This window comes from Parambassis ranga, chromosome 24, assembly GCF_900634625.1.
Source record: "Parambassis ranga chromosome 24, fParRan2.1, whole genome shotgun sequence".
NCBI classification, from domain to species: Eukaryota; Metazoa; Chordata; class Actinopteri; family Ambassidae; genus Parambassis; species Parambassis ranga.
The window spans coordinates 9,139,847-9,153,486 of NC_041043.1; the positions used below are offsets into that span (position 1 = coordinate 9,139,847).

Here is a 13,640-nt window from a genome sequence, read left to right on the forward strand (position 1 = left end):
CAGCTTAATTACCATCTGAAATGACATCCTCATTGCTGGTGATATCTCTCTTAAAATACCAAATTACAGACATACTGTAGCTGCACTGTGCCAATGGGGCTGCATGTGTAGATTTATGTATTCAGGTTTAAACACATGTACACACACTGGGGCTTGGTGGAGTGCAGTCACCTGCAGTATCTGGCTGATGCGCGTTATTAGCTTTACAGTGGGTATGAATGACTGTGATCACAGCAGCAGCTTGGCTTTGTGCACAAGCTCTGTGTTTGCTCCTTTACAAATGTTAAGTGATGTTTGGTTCAGCTGCTTTCTTGTTCAACTCTAGCTCCACCATTGCTATGAGAGCTACGATTAAGCTTCGCACAGTGACAGAACATTCTCTGAATAGCTGTTATACCTCCTGAAAACAACCAGCTGGAACCTTGGAAGACTTAAAGAGCAAAATGATCATCAGTAATGAAATTGCTCTCTCTCTCGCTCTCTCTTGAGTTAGTACAACATAGTGACGTGTCATCCACATAGAAAAAGAAAGGGACAACAGCATGTGCCTGTGATATCATTCAAATAAATAATTTAAACATTTGATGAGAGGGGCTGTAAGCTTCCTACATCTGTTTGAACACTGACATATAATAGAAGTAAAAAGTTCAGTGCAGCCGAGGCAGGTTGGTATGTCACTTTGAATTTTTCTTGGAAGAACAGGGAGATGTCCTCAGTACTGCAGAGCTGTAGGCAGGCCACAAGATAGGAGCCTGGAAAAGAAAAAAGAGGACACTGCTGAGGGGAATAAATAGTCAATGACCAGCAGCTGTAGCTCCTGTATGTGTGTCTTCTTATTTTATCTAAAATCATGTTTTTTTAAATATAATAATCACTAATAAATTAATCATTTTGCTGGCCAAACATCTGATCTTTTACTTTTGCTCAAGTAAAATGTGCAGTCTTAATTGCAGTTAAATATACCGTATTTGACGAGTAGTGAGAGACAGAGAATGTCTGTGAGTCAATCACTCCCAGTCAGTTGTTTTGGGATTTTGAACTTTATGAGATTTCTCTCTCTTTATTTTTTGAACCTCCCCTCAGTAGTTCTAAATTAAGCAGGTGGACATCTTCAAAATAAACCCAGCCTATCCTTAGCTTCTACCTCTCAAAGCAGCAAAAGACGTGCGATGGGAATAAAAATACCTGAACTTCAGTCAACTAAAAACTTTACTTTCCTTTTGAAGACATCAAAAAGCCATTTAAGTACAACACAGCAGATCCCAGCTGAGACTGATCGATGCCAGTCAGTCGTGATGGAAAGTACTTTGCAGTAAAACAGGAAACTGTGCACAAAAAAAGACCTAAAATGTTTTCTCTTATTAAATAAGCAGTTTCCTCCTCCTGTCCTCATTGCATATATGGACATTCAAATCCTCCAGTCAGGACCGGGTTCACCATCATGGCCGGGGAAATAAATGACTATATGTGTTATTTAATTTATTTGTGTGTATTTAGGTGTATTCCACTAGTACTCTCCATGCCTACGTTGCAGGATCACTGTAGTGTGTTTCTGCCACCTGTAAGCTTTTGCTAGGGCCATAAACAGCTTGGCATATCCTTGAAGTCTGCTTAAACTCCACAGTGGACACCACAGTTTGCTTCATGGTGTACTTCTCACATTCCTTTCTTATCAGTTTGAGTGTGTTGAGCAGTAGATTGACTCTCACCGTGTTTGTTTTGATTTTTGTTCTAGCCTGGGAGCTGGCTCACAAATCAATATGTGGCTCTGTCACTTAGGGGATCTGTCTGTGGACGGGCTTATGGTGCATGCATGTGTGTATGTGTGACCGCACTCTTTATGTTCGTACACTTGAGAGCAAAAAGGAGACACAAAGACAGGAAAATTGAGTAGAACAATGGTGAGCCAAGGTTTCATTATCCTCCAGGCTTTTGTACCCACACTGTCGACAGCTTGTTCATGGAATGGATTTTACAACAGCCCTGAAAGCAACACAGACAAATGTGGGATTTTTTTTTTAGCCCTGCACTGCTTGGTGAAATGAATGGTGATTTCACACTGCTTATATGTGAATTTTGCAACATATCACATGGAAGCAAAATCCAATATTACTTATAATGCCTTGAGTTTTTGCATAAATAAACATTCTTCTCTGCAAAATCGGCCTTCAAATAGAGCTTTCATCTGTCGTATGTATGTGTCAGGCAACATTTCATTATTTACATGTACAACCCGTCTGTACTATGTGATGCTGCGAAACTTATCACCTTCAGCCACGGCGTTTCCCTAGACGCAGCCAAATGGTGGTGCATTTCTGAGGCCACGGGGCGATTTTCCTTCTTTTAAAAGCTGAGGTGTCAAAACAGGTATTTCATGGTTGGATACCCTTTTTAATCTGTCTTCTTCTCCCCAAGAGGTTTCCAGTGTGCTGACAGTCTTCCTCCTTCTTCCTCTCACTCACTCTGGATCTCTCCTGCCTAGTCATAGTCTCAGCAGCCTTCAGACCTCCATGATATATTTAGTCTTTTTGTCTCTATATAATTTGGTTTATTGTATGTATTTCTCTCAATTTACATTTTCGAAACAATACCTTGTGATTAGGCACCCAGCAACATATAGGAAGAGGAGTTGCCAGTATCCTTCCAACACTGTCTGTCACTCACTGGATGGTGATGAATAAAGCATGTGGAGCACATGTACATGTTTTTATGTTTCTCATTGACAAGATTTAAGAGACAAGCATGCAGCCATGTTGGAATTTGATTGTTAGTTTATTTCTCCACATGTATGTTTTTGCATTCGTGGCACACACTTTGTTTTGTCTTATCAGAAGTAGCATAAACAGTGCTGTCAGAGAAAGGTGAAGCATAAGCAACATAATGCCATATTGTCTTGCGTTATGACAGTATCTCTATTTTGAGCACGTACACAGACAAATGGAAGTTTTTTGGGGTTTTGTTGCTTTTTAGTTTGTACAGAAAAAAGTATAGAAAGTGTTTATGTAATATTGATGGCAAACTTTGTCTCTTTATCTTCTCACAGAGGCGTCCATCCTGTCTTTCGATGGTAGCATGTACATGAAGGTGGTGATACCTAATGTCATGCACACCGAAGCTGAGGACGTCTCCCTGCGCTTCATGTCCCAGCGGGCGTTTGGCCTGTTAATGGCCGCTACATCCCGTGAATCAGCAGACACTCTGCGGCTCGAGCTGGACAGCGGAAGGGTCAAGCTGACGGTCAACCTAGGTATCGTATAAGCCGTCACTGTTGGCTCGCCTCCTTTCAAGTTCAGGGGGTGGTCTTATTTTATTTTTTTATTTTTTTTCGTGTGTGTTTTTGTACATTTTTTTTTTTTATGGTCCAGATCTTATATATATCGAAATACCTAACACATACTAAACCAGTTTGTCTATTTTGTTGTTGCATGATTTGTATTTGAATTGCCTGGACTGTAAGTTTTTTCTGCCTTGATGCCTAGATGTCTTTGTAGATTTTAGTGCCCATCAATCTAACTCTTAACACAGTTATCCATGCTCTGCAGCGCATCTTTGGAACAGATCATTATAGTCATGCTCATTGTTGTTTACATAGATAATAGATTCTTCCAAAGGGCACAACATTTCACTTTTTCAATCATTTCAATAGATGGCACTTCCGAACACATGCATTAATTCAAAAAAAGCAACATTTCAGACTAATGTCTGCCATCTATTCAGAGCTGCAGGTGGGCGTTTCTACATTTTAGTGCTGCACTGATAGAATGCATTATTTTTTTTTCCTGTGGTCTATATTTATTTCTTTATTTTTTACCTATTTTCTTTCCCTCATGATAGCGGGTTCATGTTTCTCTGTCCATTAGTAACCCTTGGTCTATAGCTGGCATCTCCCATGCCTTGTTCAAAGATGGCACTCACCCCTTCAAAGGCCCAGAGCCTGCGGCCCGTCTGGCAAACAGCCCGATGCCACAGCACACAGCGTGCCTGCAGATGGTGGCATGAGTGGTACATTTAAGTAGAGAGCAGGCATTTAATACCAGCGAGGCTAGAGTACATACTCTCAACAGTAATCTTATGGGTACACACCTCAGAACACAATGTACCCTTTTTTTTAACTATTGAACTGCTAACCCATTTCACAGATGCTAAAAATATGGACTCCATCCATATTTCTTGCAATGTGTAAATACATTTCAAATCATAACCCATTTTCTTTAGGAGGTTTTAGCCCTTCTGTACGGTGTTAGTGCTGTGTGGCACGCGGCTGTTTGCTCCCACTTTTCTGTTGCGGTTGACGGCACATGAAGAGCTTGGTCACATGGATTTCAACCTGCACCTGAACAAACACAGGTTCCGAACTCTACCTTAGTTGAAGCTTTTGATTAGAGAAAAGTCTTCCGCCTTCTGATGTGATTAAACAAATGTCAGCTTTACGACATGCAGTGGGCTACTAGTACTAGTGTTTCAGCTCCAGGTGCTGGGTTGCAAAATCGATGTGGCCATTGAATTGCAAGCGACCATTTTGAAATCAAACATGAAGCCATAATGTTCTAACCAAAAAAAAAAGTTTAATCAGTACAGTAATATTGACCAGGATTGGGACAATATTATTTGATACATTTATAGTGATTAAAGGATTTGGACTGGATTAGTTTGGATTTCCAATAATATTGACCATTAGTAGCCAAGTAGGCTAAAATGGCCGCCTGTGTCATGTGACCGTCCCCGGAAGGTGGCTTTTCTTGCTCTTGGATGTCTGCAGCTGTAACCTTGAAGGATGCGATTTCATCTGTCACTTATTCTCCCCTCCCCATCTAGACTGTGTCAGGATAAACTGTAACACCAGTAAGTCAACATTCTTCTTCTGCAGCCTTCTTCCTTCAATCAATGTTTGATTATAGCCTGTGTGCAAGATGTAGGGGCAGGGAAGTGTTCATGCAGGGGACTGATAAGAGGATTTCTCAGATAAGAGGGGAGGGGGGAAGTAATAGCCAGAGATCAAAGTTATGCAAATCTGACTTAATGTACTCTATATATTTTAAATGGCCCATTTTTAAAATGAATTCAGGCAACTAGTACTAAATCTTTTTCCTGTGTGCCTATAGCTACTCACAGAATATTTGCACTTTCTGGCTCTTTTGTTTGCTCAGTTACACTTTAATATAATGCAGTGTTTCTTACTTGCCTTGTTTTCTATGTATTCCTTATTCTAACACATGCTACAGTAGATAAGTCTATAGAGTAATACACAGATGAAGACATGCTCTTACTCATGAAGAGGACTCTTAGTTGATATTACATTTAAATAGCTAATAACCTGGTAGAGAAACAGTAGGGAGAGTTCAGGTATGTGTAGGTGTATGCTAATTTCTCCCACATTGTTGATGCATGTGTATAGTGATTTTGTTGATTTCTACTAACTAAAGGCAAATGTATATAGATATCATGTTTCAAAGTTTAAATTTTAAAAAAGGCCCATGCATGGTCCCACTCACAGATGTGACCTGATTAAATGAATCCATTCTAAAACAAAGACCCAAAAAATAGCTTAATACTTGCATAGGTGAAATAAACATTCCTTGTCATAGGACTAGTGGCCTGATTAAAATCATGGTTTCCACTATTCTAACCAACCCACAACGACACTGTTGTTTGCCTGAATAAAGTCCTTAAGGACTTTTAATAAACTCAGTGGGGTTGGCTTGCCCTCTAGTGGCTGAATCCATAAATTACCTAACCTTAAAATATCCCCACCCACCTACCTATCATACCTCATAAAACGTCACAATAATCCTAAACACTGTGAGCATCTATTTAATCCATTTAATTACACAGAAATTTAAAAACCTTGGTGAAAATGTAGTCAATGTAATTTTTTTTTTTTTAATAGAGGATACGTAAGAAAAGAAAAAAGCTCTTGTTTTGAGTCCTCCAATGAGTAACAGCAAATAATCGGTTTAGCCTTTCTGCTGGTATGAACTTGAATAATAAGTAAGTTTGTAATCCGAACACCAGTTGAAGATTAGATCGTCTTTTTATGTCTAATTAAACTTGGAAATGTTTGTTTTTTTGTCTAAAAAAAACAACAACAACAAAAAAACAAAGATTTGGTTTGTGCTGCTGCCTCCCCCTCTCCCTTCACTAACTAACCCTCATCTTCAGGCAAGGGCCCTGAGGTTCTTTATGCCGGACAAAAGCTCAACGACAATGAGTGGCACTCGGTACGAGTGATCCGCCGCGGTAAAAACCTCAAACTCCTGGTGGATGAGGACATGGCTGAAGGTATTGTGTATATTCCTTCTTTTGATATGCATGTTTATGTAATTTGTGGTAAATATGTGTTCTGGATTTAATTTCACAAGCATTTTCCTCAAAACATGATGCAGTGTATGAGAGTTATTCCATTTGTTCCATTTTATTGATGTGTAAAGTCTTTATTCCTTTGCTTCATTGACTTGCATAATGCGAGCAGCATGTCAGCATGGCTGAAAGTGTAACTACATTGTTGGATGCCTCCTCCTGTTCACCACCTCATTTATTGGCTCTTCTCTTCATCTCTTCCCTCCTCACAGGTCTGATGGCGGGCGACCACACCCGCCTGGAGTTCAACAATGTGGAGACAGGCATCTTGACGGAGAGGCGCTTTGTTTCATCCTCTCCCTCATCATTCATTGGGCATCTTCAGGTAAGAAGATCAATACATTACTTTACAGATTTTACCATTAAACTTGTGTTCTAAATTGTTGGTCAACAAATCCAGATGGCTAATTCGCAGCAGGTGTGTGAATGTGAGAAGTGGCTATAAAAATGTATTCTTATATTAAAATAATAAATAAATAAAGTGTACACATCACTTTTTTATAAAACATAAATTACAATATTTGCCCTTGACAAAGTTTTGTTTTTTCATCTTTGAATGACTCTCTCCCCAGAGCCTCAAGTTCAATGGTATGCAGTACATCGACATGTGCAAAAATGGCGACATTGACTTCTGCGAGCTCAACGCCCGATTCGGCATGAGCTTCATCATCGCTGATCCTGTGACCTTTAAAACTAAGGGCAGCTACCTGGGCTTAGCCACTCTGCAGGCCTACACCACGATGCACCTCTTCTTTCAGTTCAAAACAACCTCACCCGATGGCTTTATTATCTTCAACAGTGGAGACGGGAACGACTTCATCGCCGTGGAGCTGGTGAAAGGGTGAGCGGAACGGAGATGTTGCTAACATGTTGATGTTTTATTCAGCAGCTGGAGTGCAGAGATGATTAATGCATGTAAAATAGCAGTGCTGATCTGCCTGGTTTCTTAAGGCATTATAAATTTAACAGTGTTGACCTAACTGTTGATCCCAATTCCCGGTTTCACCTTTTTAGTAGCATAAACGCTGTTGTGTTGTAGAGAAGATTGTTTTCAGTTTCCCTCTGATTAGTGTCAAGCAGCGTGAGGCGTTCGCGAAAGTGTTTCCATTAAAGTTAATCAGTCTTGTAAGATAAAAAAAAAAGTCGTACTGCAACCATACACACACAAAGACACTAACAAACTGTGATGTGTTCATCTGTTGCTTTAGGTTCATCCACTATGTGTTTGACCTGGGGAACGGGCCCAGCCTGTTGAAAGGGAACAGTGACAATCCACTGAATGATAACCAGTGGCATAATGTGGTCATCACACGGGATGCTTCAAACACGCACACACTCAAGGTGGACTCAAAGTCCGTCACACAGAATGTCAATGGAGCTAAGAACCTGGACCTTAAAGGTAACTTTTATTTGCCTTTAGAAATTAAAGCTTGGATTTAAGCCCAGGACAGCACATGTAGCTTTTTCAGTTGAAATAAGCTTTTTTTGCTCCCAGAGATCAATATAAAACGTTAAAGCAACATTTTGTTCTTTAAATCTGGCATACATAAACACCTTCTTTAATTGGACAAAGGCAGCTTAGCTGTTTTTCATGTGTCTTTACACCAAGCAGATTTAAATGGCTGCAGCCGCATGTTCAGCATAGAGACCCAATTACTCTTATCAGTTAACTCTTGTCAAGAGTGTGAATAATAATCACACACCCTCAACTTATTCTCTTCCATCAGGTGACCTATTCATCGGAGGTCTGGGACCCAACATGTATCAGAGCCTCCCCAAGCTGGTGGTTTCTCGGGAGGGCTTTCAGGGCTGTTTGGCCTCGGTTGACCTCAACGGCCGCCTGCCAGACCTCATCAACGACGCCCTTTTCCGCAGCGGGCAGATTGAGCGAGGCTGTGAAGGTACAGACTGCATGTAGCGTATAAGAATCATGACCTGCCGTGTGAGATTTATTAGACTAATTAGAGAGCTTTTCAGTTGGCCTTAAAGCCACTTGCAGGCATTGTTAATCCTCATTTTCTTTTTTCCTCGGCAGGTATTTGTCACATTATAGGATAATGCTTCAAATTTGTCAGTCTGATAATGGCTTGTTAACTTGCATCAATATATTTTAATGATAACTGAGAGGTAAATAAAGAAAAAAGACAAAAAACAGGAAAATGGTTTTAGATGCTTAAACAAGGTACTACCTAGACTTTTTTGCCTGCTTTTTATGTTTTCCAACTTCTTTTTAAGGCAAATTCACTTGTCTATTACAAAATAATAAGCTGCTGTCAGTAAGGTATTTTTTGCAGCAGACCAATCAATTTAATGTATTATGTGAGGTTATTATAATAATTATAATGTTTGACTTAAAATAGTTTTATCTAAAATGAATGGTCTGCAAGGTGTTAAGCCAAACCTATAGATAGAGGCATTTTTAATGTGGTAAAATAAAAAATATATTATTTTTTTATCTGAAAAAGTTCACCCTACTTCCTCTAGAGGGCAGCATGAGATTATAATCAAATAACCCAGCAAACCCCATGGACAAAAAAAATGTACTTTAACATCATGTCTCGTAGTTAAAGGCTCAGTCCCCACTAACAAATCAGCTCCTTTACCGTGTTGACAAAGTGACAAACTTGTGTAGTTTTTGAGACTAACAATGCTGGTCCCTCACTAACCTTTACTCTTGTTTTCCGCTCTACTCTGTTCTGTTTGTTATTTTTCTTTCTGCGCTAACAAAGTTGGTTTCACCAAAGCCGACCTGCAAGGTAGAGGGTTAAAACTCCGCCTCCCGGAGGCCTGCTCTTCTGAAAGTCTGCTGTGTGCAATGCATCGTGGGTGTCACTATGGCGATAATGTCCCTAGGCTGCTGCAGCGGTGACTTGCTCTCTTAGGAGAAGAAAAACAGGAGACAAAAACTAATAGCAGGAAAAACAAGTACTTCAGCAAACAAAACAAAACAACAGAAAAAAATGATTGTTTATTTTACATGCAGATGTAGATGTGTTTAAAAATATGATGAAATCTTGGAGATGTCTTTTTTCTCTCCTGCAAAGCACCAAGCTGAGAAGAAGAAGACGTTTGAGTTCACTGCATATTTAAAGTAAAGAGATCAGGTCTGATAAGTGATGTGGCCGTCTAAATGTGTTGCTAAAAGCAGAAGAGACAGGAAGTTTGTGTTTTGGTTCCTGAATATATAAAACCTACAGTTTGTGACACATTGCAGGCTGACACAAACTGCAGAAAGTGGCTGTCACTGCACATCTAAACACTGTCAGTGTGTTGCTGATGAATTGGGCTTCTCTTATTTCTGTCTCATTTATCATAAAAAACAAATCATATCTGCTGCTTTCCCCCAGATGAGGGTGTTTTTCTTCCTTTAGAGAGCAAACAGTCTCCTGCTGCTACACTTGGAACACAGTGTAATTCTCCATTGCTCTCTCTAACAAATGAGCACCAAAAGTGCACTCATACATATATTAGGTTTGTATTGATGAAATACTTGTATGTCTGGGACGCCTGGTTGACTACCACTGACATACATTACACAGTAAATGCACTTTCAGCTGGCAAACTTGTTCTGTTTTCTACTTCGGATGTCTTCTCTCTTTCTTCACATTGTCTTGCACAAGACAATTGCTCTTAAACAATGTTTACTTGCATTTGTCTGCCATATATTTGGACTGTTTATTTGATTTGACTTTATTTACTTTTGTTTGTTTCCTACACGGTTATTAGAAGAGTTACTGTCAAGGTTTTTTTTCCCCCTACTTGTCTGTCCAGACTCTCTCACAGGGGATTGTTTATCTTGTTATCTATGCTGTGCGCCTGTCCTAATCTGCATTCCCTCTCAGTATTCAAAAGTAAGAGCTATGTGTGGTGTAGAGGAATAGCAAACACACATCCAGTTTGACTTTGAATACCCTCTTCAACTCCTGTCTGACTGAAGTGCATACACAAAGATATGCACTACATCTTCTCAAGTGCTCTCTACGTGTCTTCTCTTCATAAACTCTGTCTGTCTAGTGTAATGTAGTGTTTCGCCGTGTATTCTCACACAGATATCTGTAAAGACAATCATCAGGGCCTCTTTTATGGGTATTATTAAGCGCATTTAGGAGTCATTTGTTAAAAGGGTTTTTCTTTGAATGTCTTGTCTTGCTTGTTCACAGAGGGAATGCAGCGTGCCAAGTTTTACTCTGATAAAACTTTTTTTTTGGAAACACGTTGGAATGATGAAACAAATTGCATGCGAGTCAACCTGCACACAAAAAAAGAAGGAAATTAAGGGATGCTGACAGTGCAATCACATCAGCCTAGTTGGGGTCCAACTCATCTGCGGTAGCTCGTCTTAAATGCAGATTAGAGTACATTGCACATGCTTAAGCAGCAGTTTTTACAGTAATTAACGATGATGATGATTGAAAAGCATGCTGTTGATCCGGTGAAAACCTGCTCTGCTTTGCCAGTGCGATTGCAGCTTTACCCAGCATTAAACAGGATTCCTCAGACATTTTTCAAACGTGTCGTACTCCAGTTTAAGCTTCCTGTGGTGGCACTGTTTGCTCCTTGTTTTTTCCTCTAGGCCTACATGGTGTAAACTTTTCTAGAGTGCATTTCTTCTGCATGGGTCCTGTATTGTTTAGGTTCAAATAATAGTCCTTTCTGTTGCTTGACTTTGCACCTGTTGTATCTTTTTTTCCTTTTTTTTCTTCGCTCCTGCCTACTCCAGGCCCAAGTACAACCTGCCAGGAGGACTCTTGTGCCAACATGGGTGTGTGTATCCAGCAGTGGGAGAATTTCACCTGTGACTGCTCTATGACGTCTTACACGGGGACCCACTGCAATGACCGTGAGTACTGCTGGGATTATAATTTACCTGTATGTTCTTCTCATGTGTATCAAAGCAGCACTCCAAACAAACTTTGGACAACTTGAGCTGTGGTCAGCAGGCACCAAGCAATCTTGATCAATCTATCAATCTCCTTCTAAGAGAAAATATTTATGCATTAATTTATCAAGTTTGATCTCTAAAGACTAAACAAGGCATTATTTTTGCTGCAAAGTTTGCAAAATTTTTTGTACGTAGTCAGCCTCAAGTGGCCATTAAAGGAACTGCAACTTCCAATTGGCTTCATGTCTCAGTGCCATTGAGGAGAATATTTATATTAGCTGCAACTTCATTATAAAACATGAAAGGCCTTATGAGCCTTTGAGCCTGTCAGGCATGTGAAAGTGCAATCATAAGTTGATGAAGTGCTCCTTTAACACATGTATGATCAGTCTGCACACACACCTGCCCAAAACAGCTGGATCACACTTACATTACATAACTTTACATACTAATGTATTCAGTTATGCAGAAAAACTCACATTATTATGATAACATGGAGTCATTCTACACCCATAAACCTGCAAACACACATTTACACACTTTAATTGGCTGCACTCATGGCCCCATGCCATCCTCACACACGGAACACCATATCCTTGGACTCAAGGACTCTGAGGCTGTTTCACTTGTGCTTATTAAGTGTGCTTTGTCAGACTTGCTGCATGAAAGTGGTGCTGAAAGGATCATGCAATCTTTAAATGAAGTTGCTGAGAGAAGCCTGGAGTTGTTGAGGGTGTTTTCCTGTTTTTTTTTTTTTTGCTGCAGTCAAGCCAATTTGTCGTCAAAGGTTTGCTTGATGTCCCAAGCTTTCATATTTTGGACTGTAGAGTGAGCAGTTGCGGCTTATCGTCTGTAAAATATCCACTTTTGCCTCACATCCTTTACATAAACGCCCTCCAGATAGCTATTGTAGAAGTTGAAGTGTGAGTGTAAGTTTGTGTGTGAGTGTGAGTAGGGATCTCTTATCCCCATGACAACAGGGGACTTCCCCTCAGTAATCACGCTTGGCGGTCTTTCATTTAGCGTTTAATAGCGGGGGCATAGCGCTGCTGGGCCAGACTAATGAGGTAGTGGAAGCTGTTAGGAGAGCTGCTATCTGTGAACGCTGGCATCCCCTAATCATCCAGACCTTTCTGATGTTACACCCGGCCACTGCGTAGGACTTCATATCTTTAAAATCCCAATTTTCTTTTTCCTCTCTCACTACTTCTTTTTTTTTTTCTTATAAAGCTTCTGCTTCTCACTTTCCGTTTTTACACCCTCGGTGATGATCGTTCAACACTGTCTTTTCCACACAGGGCGAACAAATGACTCCAGTTCTCACTCTGTGGTGGGAGCTGTGTGTTTATGTGTTAATTAGTGATGAGAAGACCTCATTAATTTACCTTCTGGTACTGCCTAAATGACATGGAAAAAGGTTGCATTGATCATTATTGACACAGATATAACTCTTCTTGAAGTGCTGGAGCTTATATAGGCACTTATTTTACATCTCCGTTAAATTGGGGGTTTAAGTCTTAGCTGTTTCTGGTCTTAACTGAGCAGTATAGTCTTGATGGGAATTATGTAGTTGCCTTATCAATTTCTCTTTATTTTCTGTTCTACAAATGTGAAAGAAAGGTAAATATAGATGGGAAAGAATAAAGGGGCAAAGATTAGAAAACAGGTATTTGGGTTGGGAATACTATGTGCAGAGTCTATGTCTACATGACACCGTCTGCCCAAGATAAGAGGTCTAGTTTACTTCTCTTGGATTGACCCAGTGTTCAAATGTTGACTCTGATGAGAGCCTGTCTTCCTGTGAGGTTTCATAATATATAAGATCAGCAGTGTATAGTCCCACTCCACCAGATGGCAGTAAATCCATAAGCAGGACCGCATGCTTGTCCCTTCACGTTGGAAGAAAATGAGATGCAATCCCCTGAGCATGAAATCAGCTTTCCTGTTATTTTCCTCCACTGCTTTGCCTCATGTTGTTCTTCCTGTCTTTATATATCCCCCTGTACGAGCCCACAGCTCAGTCAATGACTGTATTTATTGATCATAGGAAGGATGTTGTGAATTACAGTAGTCACTCTGTCGACAGTTTTACTGTTCGGTTGACAAAGCTTGGTAAAAATGAAATCTTTGTGTCTTGCGTGAGACTGTGCGACTGCCTTTTATTCAGTGAGCAAGGCGCTGTGAAAAAGAGAGTTTCTAATTAACAATACAGAAGTGTAGCTTCCTCCTCTGTTTCTCTTGGTCTCTCCCCCTCAGATAGCTAGCAGCAAATATCAGTAATTGTCTGCTCCTCTGACTCTGTCTTTACCCATTGTCCAAATGAAGAAACTTGGAACAAAATAAATTGAACACTTCTGCCGGTAAAGGCGCTCGAAGATTTGTTTTTGCCAATTGTTAGCAT

At 40.1% G+C, this 13,640-nt stretch overlaps 1 protein-coding gene across 8 annotated transcripts in view; it reads left to right on the forward strand.

The window, feature by feature from the left end:
- Window positions 1-13,640, forward strand: part of nrxn3b (neurexin 3b) — a 232,691-nt gene that overhangs the window by 80,744 nt on the left and 138,307 nt on the right. For 5 of the 8 annotated variants that reach the window (XM_028396932.1, XM_028396933.1, XM_028396936.1 and 2 more), the window contains 7 exons: window positions 3,044-3,247; window positions 6,160-6,274; window positions 6,562-6,682; window positions 6,930-7,198; window positions 7,566-7,756; window positions 8,085-8,258; window positions 11,078-11,197. In XM_028396932.1, coding sequence (XP_028252733.1) covers window positions 3,044-3,247; window positions 6,160-6,274; window positions 6,562-6,682; window positions 6,930-7,198; window positions 7,566-7,756; window positions 8,085-8,258; window positions 11,078-11,197 — 1,194 coding nt within the window. Of the gene's footprint in view, window positions 1-3,043; window positions 3,248-4,815; window positions 4,843-6,159; window positions 6,280-6,561; window positions 6,683-6,929; window positions 7,199-7,565; window positions 7,757-8,084; window positions 8,259-11,077; window positions 11,198-13,640 lie in introns of all 8 variants that reach the window. The other 3 variants (XM_028396930.1, XM_028396931.1, XM_028396929.1) reach the window with 1 other exon arrangement.